General features: G+C 51.3%; 1 protein-coding gene across 10 annotated transcripts in view; it reads right to left on the bottom strand.

Moving 5' to 3' along the window:
• TNK2 (tyrosine kinase non receptor 2) overlaps positions 1 to 25,702 on the bottom strand; it is a 104,801-nt gene that overhangs the window by 8,107 nt on the left and 70,992 nt on the right. For 6 of the 10 annotated variants that reach the window (XM_083612746.1, XM_083612747.1, XM_083612748.1 and 3 more), the window contains 3 exons: positions 11,426 to 11,620; positions 6,753 to 6,844; positions 4,880 to 4,924 (listed from right to left, as the gene is read on the bottom strand). In XM_083612746.1, coding sequence (XP_083468872.1) covers positions 4,880 to 4,924; positions 6,753 to 6,844; positions 11,426 to 11,620 — 332 coding nt within the window. The remainder of the gene's footprint in view (positions 1 to 4,879; positions 4,925 to 6,752; positions 6,845 to 11,425; positions 11,621 to 25,702) is intronic. The other 4 variants (XM_083612750.1, XM_083612751.1, XM_083612743.1 and 1 more) reach the window with 1 other exon arrangement.

Here is a 25,702-nt window from a genome sequence, read left to right as displayed (position 1 = left end):
TTGTAGCCACCACACATTCCCACAACCAAGCACACATGGAAACCTATTAACCACAACAGAACACGTCTTTCAAGCCAAATTTCAGCCAGGACCCTGTGGGCATCAGGGGTGGTTTCCGTGGGCCCACCTGGGCCTACAAGTGCCATATTGCCAGCAGCTTGTTTTAAGGGCATGTTGGTGGGCAGTGGTGGGGAATCCCCTTTGTTCCATGATAGAATCAGAGAGTTAGATGGGATTGACCATAACTTGTTACTGCAGTTTGGGATGGCCCATCCCCTGACCCCGTGCAGATCAGCCACTGAAGTCCAAACCACAATATTCCACAAGCAGAGAGAAACAGGGCCTCTCCAGAGGTCATTTCTATCGTGCCCTTGTGGAGATTTGTGCTCAGGATGCAATGATATGCAACACAGCTTGTTTTGGGGCAGATGTACTGCTTTGTTCCTAAATGGCGCATGTCCCATAGTTTCATGCTGAGATCCTGCAACCTTTTAAACAACGAATGTCCCAGTTCATTAATTTTTGTCCCCCTTTTCTTGCGCTATAGGGGAAGAGTGACCTTGTAGATGGCAATAAGGCGGTATCGTTGGGGAAGCATCGCAGAACAGCCAATACAGTTGAATTACGTGTGTGGGCAGCCCCGTATAAACCCACCACTGATGTACTATTGTTGCATCAGAGACATGTTGCGGAAGAGACACCCCTCCAACAAACTAACACCGATCCGGAGAGAGCAGCCCTGTTACAAAGAAAGATCTGTTTGGAGCAAACAGCTGAAAATAATCCTGTGCCCCCAAGCCACAAAGACCGAACTACTCGCTGTTCTGCTTTGCTGTCTCCACCATCCATGCACTGAACACACACATGCTTCTTAGAGCCATGGAATTGTAAGGTTGGAAAGGAACCCAAAGGCCATCTAGTCCAACCCCCTGAAATGCAACCCCCTTGCTTCCTCCCTGCACACAGCCATGCATCCTCCCACCTGCCCTAGCTTCCTCCCCCACCCCACCCCGTTCTTACCTCTGCCAGGTAACAAGGTTAGTACATGATGCAAGGATGCAGCCCAGCTCAGTGTAATTCACAAGCCCTTTGGGACACCCTTTTCTCCCCTAAACTCAAAAGGGAAGCAGGGACTTGAATGCTTCGGCCCCGGCGACTGGACGTGGATCCATGAAACCATCTTAAGCTAAGCTCCTGTCACTTTCTGCTCCGGTACTCAGGAATGGATCCATCTAGCTCAGTATCGCCTACACTGACTGGCAGCAGTTCTCTGGGGTTTCAGGCAGTGGTTACTCCCAGCCCCACCACTAGAACTTGTGGACACCCCGAGAAGCTGAACGTTGGAAAATTCAGGTCAAACGAAAGGAAGTCCTTCTTCATATAGTGCAGTTAAACTGCAGAACTCACTGGTGCCAGAGGCCATGTGCCCAACAACCCAGAAGGCTTTAAAAGAGGATTGGACAAATTCTTGGAGGAGAGGACTATCAATGGGTATGATGTCCCTGCTCTTCCTCCATAATCGGAGGCAGCAATGCTTGTGAATCCCAGTTGCTGGAAATCACAGGAGGGGAGAGTTGCTCTCGTGCTTGAATCCTGCTTGTGGGTTTCCGAGCACAATTCAGAGTGTTGGTGCTGACCTTTAAAGCTCTAAACAGCCTCTGCCAAGTATATCCGAAGGAGCGTCTCCACCCCCATCGTTCTGCCCGGACACTGAGCTCCAGCGCCAAGGGCCTTCTGGCGGTTCCCTCCCTGCGAGAAGCCAAGTTACAGGGAACCAGGCAGAGGGCCTTCTCGGTAGTGGCCCCCGCCCTGTGGAACGCCCTCCCACCAGATGTCAAAGAGAAAAACAACCACCAGACTTTTAGAAGACATCTGAAGGCAGCCCTGTTTAGGGAAGCTTTTAATGTTTGATGTATTGTGGTATTTTAATATTTTGTTGGAAGCTGCCCATAGTGGCTGGGGAAGCCCAGCCAGATGGGTGGGGTATACATAATAAATTATTATTATTATTATTATATTCCCATAATGGGCATTTTTTTGCCTAATGTAAGAACAGGATGCTGGACTAGATGGGTCACTGGCCTGATCCAGGAGGCTTGTCTTGCGTTCTCATGTTCCTTTTACTCAAGGTTCTGTGCTGAGGTTTTCACCCTCTTCCCATAACTCAACTTTGGGCAATGTGGTACCCTGAGGATATTTTGTACTATGGCTCCCACTGGCCCTAACCAGCTTGGCCAACGGTCTGGGATGGTGGGAGTTGTAGTCTAACAACCCCTGGAGGGCAACATGAGATCTACTCCTGCTGCAAAGTTTGGGCTTATCTGTGTGTGTTCTGTTTCCAACAACCACAGACAGCGAAGCAGAACTGGGTCGGGGAAAAGTCACCATCAACAACGTACAAAGACTGGGTTGCACTTAGGCATAGCTGTCAACTTTTCCCTTTTCTTGCGAGGAATCCTATTCGGAATAAGTGAATTTCTCTTAAAAAACGGGAAACGTTGACAGGCGAAGCGTATGGGAGAAGGGAATCTTCTTTAGTTGGTGTTAATGCAGAAACTGAATTAAAACCTGCATGGGAAAGTATGGTGCAAGTTTATAACGACATAGGAAATCAAAGCTAGGATGGGGACCCAGCAGGATAAAGGAGTGTGTGCAAGTGTTTGTCTGTCTTTCCCTGAAGACAGGCTCTGGCGGACTGAGCAGATGAGACAAAGAGTGGATCCAAGAGTCAAGAAGGTGCATGTGCTGTAGAGGGAAGCGAGAAGCAGATGGGGCCCATTCTCCTGAGAAGGGAGCCCGTCTAGGAGGAAAAACCCCTGCAATGCAGGAATCTCAGCTAAAGCATGCATGACAGGTGGCCTCTGCGTGAAAACCTCCAAGGAAGGAGAGTCCATAATCTTCCCAAAGGCGTCCGTTCCGCTGTCAGACAGCTCTTACTGTCAGAAAGCTTTCCCCATATGTTTAGTCTGAACCTCCTTTCTTGTAACTTGAAGCCATTAGTTCAAGTCCTGCCCTCCAGAATAGAATAGAATAGAATTTATTATTTATACCCCGCCCTTCTGGCTGGGTTTCCCCAGCCACTCTGGGCGGCTTCCAACAAAGTACCGTATTTTTCGCCCTATACTACGCACCGTCCCATAAGGCGCACCTAGTTTTTTGGGGGGGAAATAAAGGGGGGGAAATTATTTTCCCCCCAGGCGCGGGGCTGCGGCGGGGGAGGCCCGAGCTTCCCCCGACCCCAGCCCCCAAACAGGCAGCTCTCTGCAAGCCGTGGGAGCCCAGAGGGAGCGCTCCCGCTGCTTGTGGAGAGGTCCGCGAAGCCTGGGCGCGCTGATCTCAGCGCGCGCAGGCTTCGGCATGCAGGCAACTCTCCGCAAGCAGCGGGAGCGCTCCCGCTGCTTGCGGAGAGGTCCGCGAAGCCTGGCGAGCGAGAGGGGTCGGTGCCCACCGACCCCTCTCGCTCTCCAGGCTTCAGCGAAAGCCTGCATTCGCCCCATAGGACGCACACACATTTCCCCTTCATTTTTGGAGGGGAAAAAGTGCGTCCTATAGGGCGAAAAATACGGTATTAAAATACAGTGGTCTGTTAAACATTAAAAGCTTCCCTAAAGAGGGCTGCCTTCAGATGTCTTCTAAAAGTCTGGTAGTTGTTTTTCTCTTTGACATCTGGTGGGAGGGCGTTCCACAGGGCAGGCACCACCACCGAGAAGGCCCTCTGCCTGGTTCCCTGTAACCTCGCTTCTTGCAGGAAGGGAACAGCCAGAAGGCCCTCAGAGCTGGACCTCAGTGTCCAGATAGAACGATGGGGGTGGAGACGCTCCTTCAGGGATACTGGGCCTTTGAGGCCGTTTAGGGCTTTAAAGGTCAGCACCAACACTTTGAATTATGCTCGGAAATGTACTGGGAGCCAATGTAGAAAACAAGCTCGCTCCCTCTTCCGTGTGACAATCCTTGAGATATCTGAAGATGGCTATATCTCCTCTCAGTCTCCGCTTCTCCAGGCTCAACATGCCCAGCTCCTCCAACCATTCCTCATCAGGCTTGGTTTCCAGGCCCTTGATCATCTTGGTCACCCTCCTCTGCCCACCTTCCAGCTTGTCAACATCCTTCTTAAATTGTGGTGCCCAGAACTGGACACAGTATTCCCGGTGGGGCCTGACCAAGGCAGAACAGAGCAGGACTATTGCTACTCTTAGGGATGCGGGTGGCACTGTGGTCCAAACCACAGAGCCTAGGGCTTGCCGATCAAAAGGTTGGCAGTTCGAATCCCCTCGACAGGGTAAGCTCCCATTGTTCGGTCCCTGCTCCTGCCCACATAGCAGTTCGAAAGCACATCAAAGTGCAAGTAGATAAATAGGTACCGCTCTGGTGGGAAGGTAAACGGCGTTTCCGTGCGCTGCTCTGGTTCGCCAGAAGCGGCTTAGTCATGCTGGCCACATGACCCGGAAGCTGTCTGCAGACAAATGCTGGCTCCCTTGGCCTATAGAGCGAGATGAGCGTGCAACCCCAGAGTCGTCTGCAACTGGACCTAACGTTCAGGGGTACCTTTCCCTTTTCCGTTTATTGCTTCCCTTGGCACTAGACTTCTGTGGTTGCAGCCTAGAATCACATCAGCTTTCTTTGCTGCTGTGCCACACTACACTGCCGACACATCCCTAGCTAGAAGTATTCCTGTGTCCTCGCTTGCGCACCTCTCTGGAGTCCCTCACATGCCCCCGGTAGTTCTGTGTGTGCAGCCAGGCAGGGGTGGTTGAATGCAGAGCTCACACCGGGACACACACACACATGCACACCCAGGTACCTGTGAAGAGAGGAGCTAAGAGAGCGCGCAGAGAGCAGGCGCAGGGGTCAGGGCGGCCTGAGAAGCGCCCCCACTTACTCTTTAGGAGGATCGAGGGCTGAGGTGGCCGAGGCGGAGGCTCCCCTGCAGGAGAAAGAGAGAGAGAGAGAAACAGAGAGACCCCACAGAAGAGAAAGAGTGAGCATCATGCGTGGGGCAGAGGGGTGTGGGGGGTGCAAGAAGCAGCTAGAGAAGAGGCAAGGAGCAGTGCAAGCAAGCCGTTTTGACCCAGGCGTTTCTCAAATGTGGGTCTGCAGCTGTTTTCGGACTACAACTCCCATCATCCCTGACCACCGGTCCTGCTAGCTAGGGATGATGGGAGTTGTAGTCCGACAACAGCTGGAGACTTGTGTTTGAGAAACACTGCCTAAATGTTGTGGGGCTCCCATCAGCGCCAGGCAGCGTGGCCATTGGTCAGGGATGATGGCAGCTGGAGTCTGACAACCTCTGGAGAGCCACTAGTTCTCCTCCTCTGGCTTAAAGCCACCAGGTGCATGGAGAGAGGAGGCGGTTGCTGCAGGTGCCTCATGGGATTTGCCCTGAAGTCTGAGGAAACGTAAAAAAATAATCCAGGTATGCACCGTTCCAAAGGACTGGATGGGAAGGAACGGGATGTGAAAGTTTGGTTATATTGCGGAAATGCCCAAGTTGTGCAAAGCTGTCCCACTAAGGCAGAAAAGTCACTGCAATTGACACCCATTTTGGGGTAGACAATAAGAGTATCTGGTTAAAGGATCACAGAATTGAAGAGTTGGGACGTTTAGTCCCCTGCCGTGCAGGAATCACAGAACCGATTTTTCAAAATTTTCAAGATCAACCAAATTTCCCATGCCTTCCCATTGAACAGAGGAACTGCATCACATTTTGGCACTGTAGCCTACAGATAGTCAGTGGTTCTAAACGTAGGGGGTTAAGACTACCCACTTACATCCTTGCATTTGTTTATTACGTTTAGTTATTGTTTATTTCATCCTTCCCTCTAAGGAGCTCAAGGTGGCATGCAGAGTTCTTCCCCACTCCCCATATTATGCTCACAGCAACCCTGCGAGGTAGGTCAGCCTGAGAGAAGGCAGTGACTGGCCCCCAACGTCACACCCAGTGAGCTTCATGGGGCTGAGTGGGGATTTGAACCCAGGTCTCTCGGGTCTTAGTTCAACACTCTAACGCTATGACACACTTGATGATGCAGATCTGCCTTCGCCATAGCTGTCAACCTTTCCCTTTTCTTGCGAGGAATCCTATTTGGAATAAGGGAATTTCCCTTAAAAAAGGGAAAAGTTGACAGCTATGGCCTTGGCCAACCTGGGGCCTGACCACACGCGTCAGCCAGCGCCATGACTAGATGGAGGACTGATGCAACTCATAGCAAACAATTATCTGGAAGGCCCCCAGGAAGTGAAGGCTGATGCAAACGTTCTTTCTGCAGTCAAGTGTCTAAAGATTTTGCAACCCCGCCCCCCAATACTGCTAGAGACTTCCACAAGAACCCCCTTCTGAAATTGGCACCTATGAAGCAGAGGAGCCAGAAAAAACAAAAAGAGGAGAAACGTTGGAGAGCCAAGAAGCCATTGCAAAGCCCAGAGGACACCACCACCGTTTGATCTCCTGGAAACACGGGACCTTCCTAAACCTTCCAGGATCACCATGTGTCAAAGGAGAAATGATCTGAGCAAGCCAGGGTTCTGCAACATCACACACGCAGACTACAACACCCAGCATGCAGTGCAGGGAGCGATGACACAGACAAGCATGCTGGGTCTTGTAGTTCTTCTGAGTTACAGTACATTCATCCAAATCCATATCTGCAGCTATGCCAGGCTTAGGCTGAGCGGGGCAGGACCTAGCACTGGCAAGAGGAGTGGTGGAGGGATAGGTGAGGGATTGGGTTTGGGGGGCACAGGGACCTCCTTACTTTTCGCTCTTCCAGGGAGCTGCGTGGGCCTGGCTGCGTTCAAGTCGACTCCTAGGACATCGGGAGGGTCCATAGGGTTGCCCAGGTAGAGCCTGCAGAGAAGGGCAGAAAGGAGAAAAACATATAAACCAGCGGCTCCTGAACTTTTTAAGGGACGTGGGTGGCGCTGTGGTCTAAACCACAGAGCCTAGAGCTTGCCAATCGGAAGGTCGGTGGTTCGAATCCCCGTGACGGGGTGAGCTCCCATTGCTCGGTCCCTGCTCCTGCCAACCTAGCAGTTCAAAAGCATGTCAAAGTGCAAGTAGAGAAATAGGTACCGCTCCGGCGGGAAGGTAAATGGCGTTTCCGTGCGCTGCTCTGGTTCGCCAGAAGTGGCTTAGTCATGCTGGCCACATGACCCGGAAGCTGTACACCGGCTCCCTCAGCCAATAAAGCGAGATGAGCGCCGCAACCCCAGAGTCGGCCACGACTGGACCTAATGGTCAGAGGTCCCTTTACCTTTACCTGACCTTTTTAGAGCCACTGACCTGTTCGTTCCACAAACACATCTCCAGGGCCCCCTACCCTATGAAACACATTATTCAGAATAGCAGTTTACAGGACCCACTACGGAAGATACCAACACATCGAAATTCCAAACAGTAACAATTAGCTGCACATTCATTCAAAACCCAGCTAAAGCCATTTAGTTGAATTAAATCAGCAAAACTGACAAACCTGAGCCAGGGATACCAGTTTCTTACAGTCTGATGGTCATTTACACCTCCTAGGTAATCCTACCCCCACCCCAGGGGGCAGTACTGCCCACTTTGGGAGCTGCAGGGCTGATAAAAAATGCAGTCTCACTGCCACAACTTTCCCTTACGATACGATAATCTTTATTGTCACTGTCCCATACAGAACAACGGAATTGAAAAAATCTACATCAGACATTCAAAAACCAACCAGCCTGCTATCCCAGCTATCCCAGCCTGGTTAGCGCCCTAAAAACTCTGATACCCCATAATTAAATACAATATACTCCAACAGAGACTCCTTACACTGCATTTAAAACCAAAACCGCATTTGGATAGAAACTGTTTCTTAGGCGGCTAGTCCTAGTCTTTATAACCCTGTACCTTCTTCCAGAAGGCAGAAGCTGAAAGAGATCATTTCCAGGGTGCGCACTATCCTGCGCTATCTCTGCAGCTTTCTTATGGCACCTGGAAGCATAGATTTGATCCAAGGTGGGAAGAGTGCACCCAATTATTCTCTCCACAGTCTTTACAACTCTGGACAGCATTGTTTTTTCCCTGACTGTTCAGCTCCCAAACCACACACACAGACCATAAGTTAATACGCTCTCCACAGTACAATGGTAAAATGCCATCAACAGGTCCTCTGAGAGATTGTTTTTCCGGAGGATTCTCAGAAAATATAACCCTCTGCTGTGCTCTCGTCATCAGGTCTTTGCTGTTTTCTCCCCAGGTTTGGTCATCTCTCAGCTCCATTCCCAGAAATCGAAACATCGAGACCTGTTCCACGCACTTCCCCTCAATAATAAGTGGCTGAACCCTTTTGAACCCTTAAGGCATTATCAGCTGCAGGGAATACACAACTGCAAGGTGGTCTGTGCCCCCAAAGCCACCAGGGCTGGCGTCAGGTGCAGGTCAGCAGCCAAAACAATAAGTCAGCTAAATCTTTATTCTAGGAAACAAATCACAGCTCATGTCTCAGCAACTCTTTCCAGGAGAACCTGGTGAAGCAATTGCAAGGACTGAAGGTGCCCACCTTCTCAGTGCCCATTAGGACTCCTCTCCAGAAACACCCACTGCTCTGCCCATTTCATTTCTCCAGGGAGACCAGCAGGGAGGGGAGCTTGTCGCATCAGGAGGGAGAGACTCCCTGGATTCTTCAGCAGCCTGTCTCCACTCTGTTTCCCTCTTCTCCTGCCTCTGAGTCTGCACTGCCCTCTGCCACCGCCTCTTCCTGCTCACTAAACCCGGTTGACTCTCCTGCTCCTGACACCTCCCAGTCTGCTCCTTCTTTACCCTCTGACCACTCGTCACCATTCTGCCACCAATCCCCAGGCTCTGAGCCTTCTTCCCTTGGGGGTTCCCCAGGGGGCTTTCCAGCTGGTGCCTCCCACCGGTCCCCTACATCGAGCCAGCCCAGGACAGAAGGCTTACAGATCTCCTTGTGATGTCCGTAGCAGAAGCCTTCCTAGAGGGAAATTCAAACAATTGGCCCAGGGAACGAAAAGCAAAGTTTTCTGCCAGGCCAATAAAAGAACAGCTACCTGGGGGCGGCGGTTTGAATCTGCTGCACTTAAACCCAAGTTTGTTCCTGGACACAAACCCTGCTCCGCCCTGCCCCACAGGTCGTCCTGTTAAGCCCAGCCCAAGCTTTGGGTGTTGCCGGGCACCCCAGTTTCGATCCAAGCAGCGCCATGGGGAGCAGGGAAGGCCAGGCAAGGTGTGGCTGGCACAGCAGAGGGCAAGGGCAGTGTTGGTACACCTTGCCGGCTGCAATGGGAACATCTCGGGCTTGGCACAACCTGAACGCGCGGCTGCATCTGCCGCCCACACAAGAGATGACGAAACACAGACGCGAAGCTCAGAGACGGTTCCTCGGAAAGAGAGGGTGCAACCCGTAAACATGGGGCACGGCAGGGTTTTGCAGGTGCGCTTCCTGATCTGACCGACCCTCCTTTGCCTTTGAGCTGCAGGAAGGACCTGGAGGCTCATGCATGGGAAAGATGCCAGCCCAAAGTGTGAGGCTTGGCAGCGGGCACAACACAAGCCTGCCTGCCTTGGTTAAGGGCAGACGGTTGGTTAAGAGAGGGAGATGCCAAGCCAAACTCACAACACTCATGGCTTAGAGTCGTAGAATTGTAGAGTGGGCATGCCAGCCGTATCTGTCGTTCCATCCCTCCAAGTCTAGAATGTCATTATTATCTAATGTAATCCAGTCTCTGATCCACCTAAAACATGCAGCGTCATAGTATATTCTCAGGTCTGTCAGAAAGTTCTTCCTGATGTTTAGTCAAAACCTCCTTTCTTGTAGCTTGAAGCCACTGGTTCGGGTCCTACCCTCCAGAGCAGGAGAAGACAAGCTTCTTCCACCTTCCATGTGATATTTGAAGATGACTGTTGTATCACATCTCAGCCTTCTCCAGGCTAAACATACCCAACGCCCTCATAAGGCTTGGTTTCCAGACCCTTGATAATCTTGGTCACCCTCCTCTTAATACCTTCCAGCTTGTCAACATCCTTCTTAAATTGTGGTGGCCAGAACTGGACACAGGACCCCAGACGTGGTCTGACCAAGGCAGAATAGAGTGGCACTATTACTTCCCTTGATCTGGACACTAGACTTCTGTTGATGCAGCCTAGAATAACATTAGCTTTTCCTTGCTGCTGCGTCACACTGTTGAAAGGCACAAGCCGCATAGCAAAAAGCCACAGGCCCCCAACTTCTGCAAAGCCCATGGCAACGGTGCTCATGACCCACCGGAGGGGCTCAGGGTTCGAACAAGCATGACTTTTCAGATGTCAAACTGGAATCTGAACATTCTGAAACGATGAAAAGTTCTGGATTTCCTGGCGATAAAATTGCCAAAATCTAAATTCAGGGGCGGGGGGATGTGAGAATCTAGAAGCACATTTTTTTTGGGGGGGGTGTGTGCAGTTGTTGTTGTTTGCCTTTCTCAACCTGTGGGTCCCCAGATGTTGTTGAACTACAACTCCCATCACCCCTAGCTAGCAAGGCCAGAGCTCAGGGATGATGGGAGTTGTAGTCCAACAACATTTGGGGATCCACGGGTTGAGAACCGCTGCTTTAGGGGGAGGGAGTATCATTCAGGCAGCTGAATCTTTAGTATGGACAAACAATTCTTAAAGAAAAAAATGGACTGACATTTAGGATTCAGGTCTCACGGGATTGCCATTCTGAAGATTTAAAATGCAAGGCGTCCTTACAGTGTGGGCAAAATTTGGAGCACATCTGCATTGGAAAGACAACAATTCTACAGAGAGGGGGCATGCGGACCAAATATGAGTTGATGCAGCTGCAAATTTCTGTCCCACGAGGTCTGTGCTACTTATCCACAACCAGGGCATGGCTGCCACGGGAGCAGTGCTTGGGCTGTGGCCACGGCTTGGTCCTTGCACGCCACGTGGCTCGCAGGAACCAAGACCCTGAAGGAGTGCACCTGAGCCGAAAGCTCCATTGCCAGCGGTGGCAAACAGTGTCCATTGGGACTGGTAGGGTGGGAGGCTGGGAGCCTGGCAGCAGGTGGCGCCAGAGAGCCAACGACAGGGTTAGCCAAGCCAGTCTAGTTTTGCTCCCCTCCCCACAGAGACTGAGGAGGAGCAAGCAGACAGGGTGAGCCACCCTCTGGCCTGGATGCAAGACAGAAGCCACAAAGGTGCAAGGGTGAGGGCAGACTGAGCCTGGTGGGGCAGCCCCCCAACTGCCCCAATCAGGCCCATAACTGGTGGCCCCTCCCTTGCCCTGAAACAGCTCCCCAGGCCATTTCTTGACTGAAAGGGGATTTGAGTGGCATTAGTTCAAGGGGCAGGCAGCCTTGGGACCAGACACGTCCCCCACAGCCACAAGGTCCTTCCGGGAACCCCCTGACCAGCTGCAGGGAAGGAAACTGGGGAGAAAGGGAAAAGAGCAAAAGTTCTTACTCGTCAATCTTATCGGGGAAGCCCCAGCACTGTTGTGGGTTGGTGTCTCCATGGCCCGTGTGGATGAAGCTGTTTTTGAGGGGCTGGCTGATGTCGTGGGCGGACAGCCCTGCCACCGAGGTCACCGTGTTGCGCGGGAACTGGCCCACCTTCAGGGTCCGTTTGTTCTGACCCCGCCACCAGTAATTCTCAGCCCTGGGGAACAAAATTGGGACAGGTTAGAATCATAGAATCATAGAATCATAGAATCATAGAGTTGGAAGAGACCACAAGGGCCATCGAGTCCAACCCCCTGCCAAGCAGGAAACACCATCAGAGCACTCCTGACATATGGTTGTCAAGCCTCTGCTTAAAGACCTCCAAAGAAGGAGACTCCACCACACTCCTTGGCAGCAAATTCCACTGTCAAACAGCTCTTACTGTCAGGAAGTTCTTCCTAATGTTTAGGTGGAATCTTCTTTCTTGTAGTTTGGATCCATTGCTCCGTGTCTGCTTCTCTGGAGCAGCAGAAAACAACCTTTCTCCCTCCTCTATGTGACATCCTTTTATATATTTGAACATGGCTATCATATCACCCCTTAACCTCCTCTTCTCCAGGCTAAACATGCCCAGCTCCCTTAGCCGTTCCTCATAAGGCATCGTTTCCAGGCCTTTGACCATTTTGGTTGCCCTCCTCTGGACACGTTCCAGTTTGTCAGTGTCCTTCTTGAACTGTGGTGCCCAGAACTGGACACAGTACTCCAGGTGAGGTCTGACCAGAGCAGAATACAGTGGCACTATTACTTCCCTTGATCTAGATGCTATACTCCTATTGATGCAGCCCAGAATTGCATTGGCTTTTTTAGCTGCCGCGTCACACTGTTGGCTCATGTCAAGTTTGTGGTCAACCAAGACTCCTAGATCCTTTTCACAGGTTAGGAGGAAAGCAGGTCAGGTTTTTACCCCCCCCCCCCGAGACAGAGAATCCACAAGCACCTGTACATCATAGGATGGGGAATCATAGAAAGGAGATCCCGACTAAACATCAGGAAGAACTTTCTGACGGGAAGAGCTGTTTGACAGAGGAACAGAGGTGGCGGACTCTTCTTCCTTGGAGGTTTTTAAGTAGAGGTTGGGTAGGCAACCTCTGCTTAAATTACTGCATTGCAGGTAGTTGGACTAGATAGTTAATAAAATAATAATAATAATAAAATTTTATTTATATCCCGCCCTCCCCAGCTGAAGCCGGGCTCAGAGCGGCTAACAACAGTAAAAGTAACACAGTTTACTTAAAATCACAATCAGTTAATTAAAATACATTCTAAAATCAATTCATTCTAAAATCAATTTGGAGTCAAATTAATGGCAACCATTGGGCTAGAGTTCTATGAGGATTACCAAAGGAGGGGGTCAGGCTATGCCTTGGCCAAAGGCCTGGTGGAACAGCTCCGTCTTGCAGGCCTTGCGGAAAGATGTCAAGTCCCACAGGGCCCTAGTCTCTTGTGACAAAGTGTTCCACCAGATCGGGGCCACGGCCGAAAAAGCCCTGGCTATGGTTGAGGCCAGCCTAACCTCCCTGTGGCCTGGGACCTCCAAGATGTTTTTGTTTGAAGACCGTAAGGTCCTCCATGGGACATACCAGGAGAGGCGGTCCTGTAGGTACGAGGGTCCTAGGCCGTATAGGGCTTTTAATTAATTAATTAATTAATAATAATAATAATAATAATAATAATAATAATAATAATTTTATTATTTATACCCTGTCCATCTGGCTGGATTTCCCCAGCCACTCTGGGCGGATTACAGCACATAAAAAATTGTGCATTAGACATTAAAAACTTCCTGATACAGGATTGCCTTCTGACGTCTTCTAAAAGTCAGATAGTTGTTGCTTTCCTTGACATCTGATGGGAGGGCGTTCCACAGGGCGGGTGCCACTACCGAGAAGGCCCTTCCAACTCTATGATCCTATGACCCAATCCCAGTGCTGCAGATGTCCAACATCCACCGGACAATATCTGAAGAAGCGGCAAAGACACTGAGCCAAGAATCCTATTTTCGGACGGACCCATCACACACAACAGACGGATGCTAGCCATCCAGACTGCAACCTCCTGTAGCAAACCAAGTGAATGCAAGAACATAAGAGGAGCCTTCTGGGTCAGGCCAATGTCCCATCTAGTCCAGCATCCTGGTCTCACAGTGTCCTATCAGATGCCCCAGTGGGAATTCTGCAAGCAGGACCTGAGCAGAAGAGTGTAAGATATTCAGAAGCATTTCTGCCTCCAAATTTGGCAGCAGAGCATAGCCGTTATGGCCAGTAGCCATCAAGAGCCCTCTCTTCCTTCAAGAGTTGGAGGATTCCCTGGTCCTGAATGGGGTAACTGTGCCCCTGAAGGACCAGGTGCGCAGCCTGGGAGTCATTTTGGACTCGCAGCTGTCCATGGAGGTACAGGTCAATTCTGTGTCCAGGGCAGCTGTCTACCAGCTCCATCTGGTACGCAGGATGAGACCCTCCCTGCTTGCGGACTGCCTCACCAGAGTGGTGCATGCTCTGGTTATCTCCCGCTTGGACTACTGCAATGCGCTCTATGTGGGGCTACCTTTGAAGGTGACCCGGAAACTACAACTAATCCAGAATGCGGCAGCTAGACTGGATTAGTTGACTGGGAGCGGATGCCGAGACCATATAACACCGGTCTTGAAAGACCTACATTGGCTCCCAGTACGTTTCCGAGCACAATTCAAAGTGTTGGTGCTGACCTTTAAAGCCCTAAATGGCCTCAGGCCAGTATAGGAACGTCTCCACCCCCATCGTTCTACCCGGACACTGAGGTCCAGCGCCGAGGGCCTTCTGGCGGTTCCCTCACTGCGAGAAGCCAAGTTACATGGAACCAGGCAGAGGGCCTTCTCGGTAGTGGCGCCCTCCCTGTGGAACGCCTTCCCACCAGATGTCAAACAGAACAACTACCAGACTTTTAGAAGACATCTGAAGGCAGCCCTGTTTAGGGAAGCTTTTAATGTTTGATGTATTACAGTATTTTAATATTTTTTTGGAAGCTGCCCAGAGTGGCTGGGGAAGCCCAGCCAGATGGGCGGGGTATAAATAATAAATCATTATTATTATTATTATTATTATTATTATTATTATTATTATAGCCACCCAAGTTGGTGGCTATCTCTGACCCTTGTGGCAGGGAGTTCCATAGTTTAACTGTGCGCTGCCTGTCCTGAATCTTCCAACATTCAGCTTTGCTCACGAGTTCTAGTATTAGGAGAGAGGGAGGAAAGCTTTTCTCAATCCACGGCACAAAGAAAGGCAATCTCAAGGGGTGCTTACAGGGCAAAAGCTCGAGCAAGCAAGCCAAGCCATACATTACAGAGGGACAATGCACCAAGTCACTAGCCAACATGACCTTAGGAATATAGGCAGCTGATCCTTCTAACTCTGACTGGCAGCAGCCCTCCAGGAAGCCTTTCCCAGCAATTACCCAGAGATGCTGCCAACCTGGGGTTTCTGCATCCAAACAGACGCTCCAGCGCTGAGCGACTTGCATCCCTTCCCCACCTGGCTGGGGAACAGGGGGGAATTCCTCCCTGACTCAAAGCAGGGGTGGCAACCAGCCAAACAGTCCGAGATAGAAGCCATTCACTGAGTCACCATTCCAGTAAGAAATTTACGGTTTGCAACCCTGTGACACCGGCTGCCTTTCACGGTGGAATTTCCTAGTGCTTCCGAGGGAAAAGTTCCAGAATGGGCAGGAACAAGGGAATCAGGGCAAGCAGGAGGCACACTTTCCACGATTTCTGTGAGCTGACACTGAATATTCTGAAAACAGGCTCTTCACCCCACTTTTCAAGCCCTTTTCTCACCATATATATATAATTTTTTTTTTACTAAGCTATGTAGAACATACAGAAAGTCAGAAAAGTCAGAAACCAGAAAGCACTAGGAGCTCCAAACACAGGATACACCCAACATTATACCACGGCAGGGCGAACAGACCAGGCAAGTCATATTTCGCAAACTATCTGCAGACAACGTGAAAATCAAATAACGCTCCTCTTTTCTGTTTGTTACAGGACTTGAATGGCAAGGCAATGAAATGTATTCTGCTAAGGGTTGCAGCTTCTCAGACCCACCCCCAAATTTTAAACGATATATTATTATGGCAGACTCACCTCAGGAACAGAGGAACAAAGTTTCGGTAAAAGTATGAGAGCCAAGCTGTTCAAGATACCGGGATAATCCCTCTGCCATGAGATGGAATAGCTCAGTTGGTAGAGTAAATGTAAAGGGACCCCTGACCATTAGGTCCAGTCGTGGCCGACTCTGGGGTTGCGGCGCTCATCTCGTTTTATTGGCTGAGGGAGCCGGCGTACAGCTTCCGGGTCACGTGGCCAGCATGACTAAACCATTTCTGGCGAACCAGAGCAGCACACGGAAACGCCGTTTACCTTCCCGTCGGAGTGGTACCTATTTATCTACTTGCGCTTTGATGTGCTTTTGAACTGCTAGGTTGGCAGGAGCAGGGACCGAGCAACGGGAGCTCACCCCGTTGCGGGGATTTGAACCGCCAACCTTCTGATCGGCAAGTCCTAGGCTCTGTGGTTTAACCCACAGCGCCACCCACGTCCCACTTGGTAGAGGGTTTGGGTTCGAGACCCATGTTGGGTGAAAGTTTCCTGCACTGCAGGGGGTTGGACTAGATGACCCTCAAAGTCCCTTTAAACTCTAAAATTCTACGATTCTATTTACCTCATTGCTCTCACCAAGTAGTTTATTTTTTTAATTGCAAAAATATTTATATATTGGTGTTCATTTAAAAACAACAACCACAGAGCTGTTTACAACAGTTATACATGAAACCATATACGACAAAAAAGAACAATGTTAGAATCAGAAATCAACTACAGTCGTACCTTGGTTCTTGAATGGAATCCGTTCCGGGAATCTGTTCAACTTCCGAAAACGTTAGACTTCCAAGGCGCAGCTTCTGATTGGCTGCAGGAGCTTCCTGCAGGCAATCGGAAGCCGCGTTGTAAATTTGGCTTCTGAAAAATGTTCGTAAACCGAAACACTCACTTCTGGGTTTGCGGCGTTCGGGAGCCAAAACGTTCTGAGTCGCAAGGCGTTCCAGAACCAAGGTACGGCTGTACTATGGAAATATGCATTCTTAATTGACTAATGGGATAGGAAAAATATCAGCAACTGCTTTAAAGTTCGAAATACATTGGAAACTTCCCCACTGAAGAAGCTTGCAGTGATTCGAAACCCAAAGAATCCTGGGAACTGTAGTTTGGCAACGGTTTGGGGAATTGTCGCTTTGAGAGAGGATAAACTACAGTTTCCAGGATTTTTCTCCAGGTGCTTTAAGCATGCTCTAACTATATGGACACGGGTGGTGCTGTGGGTTAAACCACTGAGCCTAGGACTTGCCGATCAGAAGGTCAGCGATTCGAATCCCTGCGACGGGGTGAGCTCCCGTTGCCCGGTCCCTGCTCCTGCGAACTTAGCAGTTCGAAAGCACGTCAAAAGTGCAAGTAGATAAATAGGTACCGCTCCGGCGGGAAGGTAAACGGCATTTCTGTGCACTACTCTGGTTTGCCAGAGTCATGCTGGCCACAGGACCCAGAAGCTGTATGCCGGCTCCCTCGGCCAATAAAGTGAGATGAGCGCCACAAGCCCAGAGTCGGCCACGACTGGACCTAATGGTCAGGGGTCCTTTAACTATATGGAGTGTGCACAGCCATACAGTCTTATGTTTTGCTTTTGGTGTACCACGAAATCCAGCCTGATTAAGCAGCCTCTCGGCGATTGGGAAACTTTTGCTCCGTTCCTCGTTGCCCCGAGTGTGAGACTGTTAACCCAGAACTGAGCCGCTCCGTGTTCACAAGGGAGGAGGGGCCGGCACCGCCTCTCGCTGCCGCCCTCCCGTCCTCCACGCTGAGTAATAAGTTGGCACAGAAAGACGACTCATCGAGAAGGTAAACAGGAAAGGGGGTGAGCCAGCCCTGATTGCAAGCCGGTGACTCACTAGGTAACTTCAGGAGACAGCCGTCCTCCAGCATGCACTCTTAGCAGCCAGAGAGCACCTGCTCGGAGTTCCGGCCGCAGCAAAAAGCACAGCGCGGCCGTGTTAGCCTGTGGAACTCCCTGCCACAACGGCCACCAACTTGGACGGCTTCCCATTGGGGCAGGAAGCTCTCCTGTTGTTCTTATGGAACCTCCAGGTCCAGAAGCACTCTATCTAGACGTCTCATGTTTTTTAGGAGAATTGGGAACAGGATGCTGGACTAGATGGGCCTCTTCTTTGGCCTAATCCTGCTGCTTCAGGGCTCGTTTTATGGTCTTCTGCCCGCTAGGGAACTTCTCCTGCACACTCGAGCTCTTGAACAGCTCCCATAAGTTCCCATGAGCTATGACACAACTATTTCTAGAATAAATATTGAGTCTGGTTTCTTTCCTTCTTTTGAGAAACCCCATTCATCTCCAGTTTGGTTTAGTGGTTGGAATACTGAGCTGGAACCCAGCAGGTTCAAATCACCCCTTGGCCAGGAAGTTCAGTGCCTCTCAGCCTAACCAAAGTTTTTGATTTGAGTTTCTACTGAAATGAGCCTGCATTTTAATGTTGTGTTTTAATCTTGTTTTTAAGTTGTATTTCAATCAATTGTTCTTATACCTGGTGTTAGCCGCCCTGAGCCCGGTCTTGGCTGGGGAGGGCGGGGTATAAATAAAATTATTATTATTATTATTATTATTATTATTATTATTATTATTATTATTACCTACCTACCTCACAGGGTTGTTGTGAGGCTAAAGCTGGAAGCTGGTGGTGCAGGGACAGATCCATACAGCCCCCATCCTGAGCTCCTGGGATAGATATCTAACTACCAACCAAGTCTGGTCCATTGGCATTTACATCAAGAGATTATGCAGAGTTTTAAAACTAGATCGTATGCTCAAAACCTTTCTATGCGAGGGGGAAATCTGCCATGGAGGAAGTTAGCTTTTAAGCAGTGCAGTCACGTTGCTACTGAGGGTGATTCATGCCCACAGAGGAGGGGTCCCTGAAAAGTGTGCAAAGTCGCCTGCAGCGCTTAGTCACCGGGAGTTTGCTGTGCATGGGTGGTTCTAAGCGCACGAGCATGAACCGAGAGCAGCCGAGCTCAGAGCAACCCTGAGAGTCGCCCCAATCCAACACGGTTCTGTGCTGCTTTTTAAAAGGGCTTCTACGTTTTCCACTGGGCTGTGTGCCGCCCTGATATTTTACGAGAGGGCGGAGGGCGAACGCTTTTGCGAACAAGATGCCGCAGTTCCCCTGGGGAATCTGATTAAGCCTCTCTGCTTCAGCTCAGACTCACTGTTGCTTTGCTCAGTAGTCATAAAATCATGGAGCTGTAGAGATGAAGGGGACCCCCCAAAGGCCATCTAGTCTGACCCCCTGAAACACAGGAACCACAGCTGGAAAACCCCAACCTCTCCAATGCAATCCAATCCTCCTTATTTACGGTGCTGGAGAGCCCAGGCGGCTATTGAAAGGTTTGGACTCTTTATTTTATTTTATTGCTTATAAAAGCCCCCTTTGGCGCTAATTCTGCATTCCCTGTTCCCCGCGGCTGCAAGGTAGGAAAAGAGAGTGGAGAGAGCCATAGCCGGAGCCAAATAGCCTTATACTGAGTCTGACCCTTGGTCCATCTACCCCAATACTGCCTGCTCTGACTGTCAGCGGCTGTCGAGGAGTGCAGGCAGGGCGTCTTCTGCTTCCCACAAAAAGCAGCTGCCCCACCTCTGAATGACAGTCCTTCCTCTGTAAACAACGTAAGATCCTAGTCCTCATGGAGGCTTTGTTTAAATGTGAGCAGTGACTCGGACCATTGGTCCACCTAGTGTTGCCCACACTGGCTGGCAGCAGCGGTTCCCAGGATTTCAGGCAGTGAGCCTCTCCTGGAAAGGGTGCCAGCCCAGCGGTTGACCTTCTGCATGCAAAGCAGGTGTGCTCTGCGGCTCAGCTATGGTCACTCCCACAAAAAAGGGCCGAATTCGGCAGGCAGGGCAACGGGGTCTGCCACAAAAACGGGAGGGGAGGACCTGCCTGTCCAGGTGTTGCAGGATCTCAGTGCATAGCTGTCAACTTACAGATTTGAAAATAAGGGACCAGCAGCCTCGGAAATAAGGGATCAGCAGCCAAAATAAGGGATTTGCAGAGCACAGGTATGTTCAACTTCTGAGCCCCTCCGAGCCAAAGGCAGAAAGCCCAGGCAGCAGCCAAACGAGGCCTCAAGCGGTGGTTCCCACAGCGCAGCAACCCAGCAAAGGGGATGCAGCAAGGAAAACCACTGTCACCTCTCCGCTGGGAAGCGCTGAGCAAAGGCGAGTCCCCAGGCAACGCGGCCGATTTGATCGGCACAAGGCATGCAAGCTCCACCTCCCCAGTTGTTCTTGGACTCCTTATTGGGTGAGCAACGCAGCCAAGCAACACCGTTGGAGCCTCCCTCCTCCCTGGCCGGCAGGGAGGGAGGGAGGGAGAGGAGCTGCTTCCTTTGAAACCCGGGAAATTTAAGGGACATCATCAATAAGGGACAGCAGCGGGACACGGCGCTGGGATAAGGGAGTTTCCCGCCAAATAAGGGACGGTTGACAGCTATGTCTCAGTGCCCATCGTACCTGCTGGCAGGTGTTGATGGGAGCTGCAAGCGGAAGCACCTGAAGGGCGAAAGGCTCCCTGCCTCTGCATTAAATTGTACAGGTGATATGACTGGGAAAGGGGGGCACCCTGAGTTCCTTAGAAGGCAGGGCAGGAAGCACATTTGATTAATTAGAAACTGCAACAACAACATTAAGAGCTCGAGACAAGAGGGAACAAGAGAAGTTAAGAGCACAGCCAGATTGAGACACGTCAGGCAGACAATGACCCGAAGCACATTATATAATCGAGAACTGATACACCGGGCAGATTAATCACCAGGACTCTTGTGCGCCTCCTGCTCATCTCTGCACCTGCGCAACTCCCACCAGTTCTGAACAGGCTCAAAACTGGGGTTCCTGGCAGAGGGGGCCCTGAAAAAGGCCAGGGCTCTTGCAGTTTATACCTGGTTAAAAAGCACTTTTCATAGAATCACAGAATTGTCAGAAGGGATCCCGGTGGTCATCTAGCCCAACCCTCTGCAATGCAGGAATCTCAGCTACAGCATCCATGGCAGATAGCCATCTAACCTCCGCTTATAAACCTCCAATGGATGAGTTCCCACCATCTTCCGAGGGAGCCCATCCCACTCTCGAACGGCTCTTGCAGTCAGAAAGATCTTGCTAATGTTTCATATCTGAATCTCCTTTCTTGTAACTTGAAGCCATGGGTTCGAGTCCTACCTTCCGGAGAAGAAAACAAGCTTTCCCCATCTTTCATTTGACAGCCCTTGAGATATGTGAATATGGCTCTCCTATCTCCTCTCAGTCTCCTCTTTCTCAGGCTAAAGATACCCAGCTCCTTCAACCGTTCCTCATCAGGCTTGCTTTCCAGACCCCTGATCATCTTGGTCGCCCTCCTCTGCACACCTTCCACTTTGTCAATATCCTCCTTAAATTGTGCTGCCCAGAACTGGAAGCAGGACTCCAGGTGGGGTCTCACCAAGGCAGAATTTGGTGAGGCTCTGGGGTTTGCGTAAGAGAGATGGACGGATTGTGGTTCGGTGATAGAACAGGCTCCATCTCTAGAATTGGCACGTGGGGCTGGGAAAGACCCCCTACCTGAACCCCTGGAGAGATACTGCCAGTCAGGGTAGGCCATACTGAGCTAGATGGACCCAACAGGCAGCTTCATATATTCAATTCCCTGCATCTCCAGTTAAAGGGTTTCGTGTTTGGAGACCCCTCTGCCCGTTTGGAGACAAAACGAGGCAAGATGACTTCAGCGGCAAGATGACCAAGGCTGAACCATGGTGTGGTTTTTTTTAAGCCTTAATGTGCTTAAACCTCGGACTCCTAAACTCTTTGCACCCATCTGTCATCCTCTGGCAGGGCTGCAAGGAAATCAGAAACCATCCCTTTCACTTTCCAACCGGGCCTGGGTGGAATGTAGAAGCCAGGATGGTGGTTAATGTACAAGCCAGGATCAATATTCCTGCATTCCAGGGGGTTGGGCTAGATCAGGGGTCGGCAACCTAAGGCCCATGGGCCAAAAGCGGCCCATGGGGGTCATTTAACTGGCCCCCGAGCCGCCCCCAAACTGAGCCACCTGCTCGGCAAGTCCCTGTGCGCTGCGCTAAACCGGTGCAGCGTGGCGCAGGGACTCACTTCTGCGGTGCTGGAAATCGCATCTGCGCAGACGCAGACGTTGGAAATCGCGGGCGTGCACCCGATCCGGCGCACGGAGGGTCCTCCGCTGGAGTGAACCAGCCCAAGCGAGGTAAACCTTGCCAACCCTTGACCTAGGTGACCCCCTGGGTCCCTCTACAAATAATAATAATAATAATAATAATAATAATAATAATAATAATAATAATTTATTTATACCCCGCCCATCTGGCTGAGTTTCCCCTGTCACTCTGGGCGGCTTCCAATCAAGTGTTAAAAGCAAAACAGCATTAATTAATAAAAACTTCCCTAAACAGGGCTGCCTTCAGATGTCTTTTAAAGATAAGATAGCTACTTATTCTATGATTCTATCAACCACAGTTCGATCCCAGCTTATTCCGAACCAATCAGAGCGTAAACTAGGCAAAGTTTCCAAGGGGACTCTGGTTAGCTGAAAAGCAAAAGCTCTCCCATCGTGCCGCCCCCAAGGCTCAGCCAAGTACTGAATGCAAAAGAAGTGATGAATCTGCTCTTAAAGGGAAGTGGGTGGCGCTGTGGGTTAAACCACAGAGCCTAGGACTTGCTGATCAGAAGGTTGGCGGTTCAAATCCCCGCCACGGGGTGAGCTCCCCTTGCTCGGTCCCTGCTCCTGCCCACCTAGCAAGGACAAGACTGGCCAAAATTAAGCAACAGGCACGTGAGCTTCCTGGCAGATTCTGCACCAGGTCAGTTAATGGAAGAGGAGCTGCTCATAGTTATTTTCCCCGCTTCAGACATTCTTAAGCCAACTCTTGCCTGCATTTGCTGTGCAGGCGAGCAGGAGACCAGAGCAGGGTACAAATGGGCATGCGCAGTTCGTGCTTCCTAGAGCTGCAACTCAGGGCACAGGACAGCTGCCTTACATGCAGAACGTCCCAGGTTCAATCCCCAATTGTCAGGTCAGGTTGAGAAAGAAGCCCTGGAGAACTGCTGCCAGTCCGTGTGGGCAATACTGACCTATGGTCTGACACACAGGATAAGGCAGCTTCTTATGTCTTAAACCAACAACATGCAAAGGAAGTCCACTTAAAACAAAGCATTCAAAGATCGCCTCGCATTTGAATCAGAGAATTGCAGAGTTGGAAGGGGTCCCCCAAAGGTCATCCAGTCCAACCCGATGGAATGCAGGAGTCTCAGCTAAAGCATTTGGTTTGAGAGTCACAAATTAGTTCTCCATTTCCCTGCTGCCCGAGCAATGGGTTGGGGTGACAAACAGATAGGTTGAGCCAAGGCAGGGCTGGCATCAACAAAGCGGCGCGGCGGAACTTGAACCTGCAACCCCAGCTGCCAAATTGTGCTCACCTGCCTTGCAGAGCAACGTCCACCAGCAAAGCGAAGGCTGGGCAAACCAGCAGCGAAACCTTGTGCATGTGCAGTCCCTTGAGAACATGAGGAGAGGCTGGCCAAAGCGGGGCAGCCCATCTCCTCCAGAAGGCCTGTTCTCAAAGGGGGCAACCGGACGCCCTGATGGGAAACCCCAAAGCAGGACCCGAGTGTGAGAGCAGCAGCTCTCACTGCCTCCGGCAGTGGACTGCAGTTAAACCCACCCACCGGCCTCGGTTTCCCCTCTCTGGCAGAAGCATCACCTGCACTGGGTGTCCCCGGGAGAAATCCACGCCGGATCCTCAGGCGAGCCTCCCAGCCGGCAGGGAAGCCCGAGTCTCTCCCCACCGCGTCCCGAGTGTGAGAGAGAGGCAGGGAGGAAGGGCTGTTTATGTGCTCAGCCCTGTCACTCAGCAGGGCCGTGACGTAATGCTCTGCGCTACGCCCTCGTCGCTGGCTCTGGTTGCCAGCCAACTCCCTGCAATTAAGGCTGCCCAGCCCAGGAGCAAGAGTCACGGAGAGGCAGGCGGCAGCGAAAGCCGGTCCCTGGAGACACACCGTCCCGCCCTGGCCCACGGTCGCTGCTCAGAGGGGGGACGGACCCAGCCTGCAGCTGGGCAACGGAGCAGAGGGGCAGGAAAGGGGCGTCCAGGGATGGGCCCAACCTCTGCGTTTTGTCATTCCGCTGGCATTCCGTGGCCAGCCTGGTGTCCTCCACAGAATGGCAGAGTTGGGAGGGAGAGTCCCCCAAAGATCATCCAGTCCAACCCGCTAGAATGCAGCAGTCATAGCTAAAGAGTTCCCAGCAACCTCTGCTTAAACCTCCAAGGAAGGAGAGTGTACCAGCTTCCGGTTCCATTCCTCTATCAAACAGCTCTTGCTGTCAGAATGTTCTTCCTGATGTTTAGTCAGACTCTCCTTTAACTTGAAGCCACGGGTTCCAGTCCTAGCCCCCGGAGCAGGAGAAAACAAGCTTGTTCCCTCTTGCATGAGATATTTGCAGATGGCCTCGTATCTCCTCTCGGTCTCCTCTTCCCCAGGCTAAACATACCCAGTTCCTTCAATCGTTCCTCATCAGGCTTGCTTTCTAGACCCCTGATCATCTTGGTCTCCCTCCTCTGCACACCTTTCAGCTTGCCAACATCCTCCTTAAACTGTGGCGCCCAGAACTGGACACGGGACTCCAGGTGGGCGTCTGAGCAAGGCAGATGTGCTGGACCACAAATCCCATCAGCGGGGGCTGAAGGGAGGGGGAGACCAAGAGCATCTCGTCCAGCTGGCAGAGGAGGCAGCCCTAGCTACTCACCAAACCCTTGGTCTAGTTATCTCCCGCTTGGGCTACTGCAATGCGTTCTACGTGGGGCTACCTTTGAAGGTGACCCGGAAACTGCAATTAATCCAGAATGCGGCAGCTAGACTTGTAACTGGGAGCGGCCGCCGGGACCACATAACACCGGTCCTGAGAGATCTGCATTGGCTCCCAGTACGTTTCTGAGCACAATTCAAAGTGTTGGTGCTGACCTTGAAAGCCCTAAACGGCCTCAGCCCAGTAGACCTGAAGGAGCATCTCCACCCCCATCGTTCAGCCCAGACACTGAGATCCAGCGCCGAGGGCCTTCTGGCGGTTCCCTCCCTGCGAAAAGCGAGGTTGCAGGGAACCAGACAGAGGGCCTTCTCGGTGGTGGCACCCACCCCGTGGAACACGCTCCCTTCAGATGTGAAGGAAATAAGCAGCTATCCTCTCTTTAAAAGACATCTGAAGGCAGCCCTGTTCAGGGAAGTTTTTAATATTTAACGCTGTACTGTTTTTAACATTTGATTGGGAGCTGCCCAGAGTGGCTGGGGAAACTCAGCCAGATGGACGGGGTATAAATAATAAATTATTATTATTATTATTATTATTATTATTATTATTATTATTATTATTATTGGGGAGAAAGAGACTCGCTCCTAGTCCTGCCCCCCTGATATCATTGCCACTGAATCACAGAACAGAAGAGTTGGAAGGGAACCCTAGAGTCATCTAGTCCAACCCCTGGCAATGCAGGAATCAATCTGGAGATGCCAGGACTGGTACACACAGCGAGGGCTGGAGAATGGAAATCTGATAGGTCCCTCCCAAAACACCTCTAGCCCACTCCCCTCAAATCTAAATACATCAAAAGCCCCCCTCTCTCTCTTGCATAGTATTTCTACAACTCTCTCATTGTCCTGTTCTCTAAAAATCCTGTTCTTACAATGGCCATCCAGTTGCCCGTGGGACACCCACCTCCAAGGCCGGCTGGCATCCAGATGGATAGGGGTGCCCCCTTCGCCCCTTCCTGCTTCTTCTCATGCCAGGCTGCTGCCACCCTGGGCAAGACAATCGCCTCTTTCGGAAAACCCTCCTGCGGTTGCCAGGTCTTGTGGGGAAACCGTCCCAGGGTAGCCAGCCAGCCTGCCGGTGCCGTCTCCTCTGCGGGCATGAGGATCAGGTGAGCGTGGGTGGCAGGGAGCGGCAGCCAGAGCGGGGGCGTGCGAGAGAACGTGGCTCGCCGAGCACTGGAGGGTACGCAAGCCAAGGCAGAAATCACACTCCGGGGGAAGGAGTGACTCAGAGAGGGGCCCTGGCAAGGGAGGCTGGCCGCTCCAGAGCCCGGGCG

This window comes from Podarcis filfolensis (assembly GCF_964270895.1).
Source record: "Podarcis filfolensis genome assembly, chromosome: 5".
NCBI lineage: Eukaryota > Metazoa > Chordata > Lepidosauria > Squamata > Lacertidae > Podarcis > Podarcis filfolensis.
The sequence above is the reverse complement of the archived record's forward strand: the minus strand, read 5'-3'. Positions and strand labels throughout refer to the sequence as shown.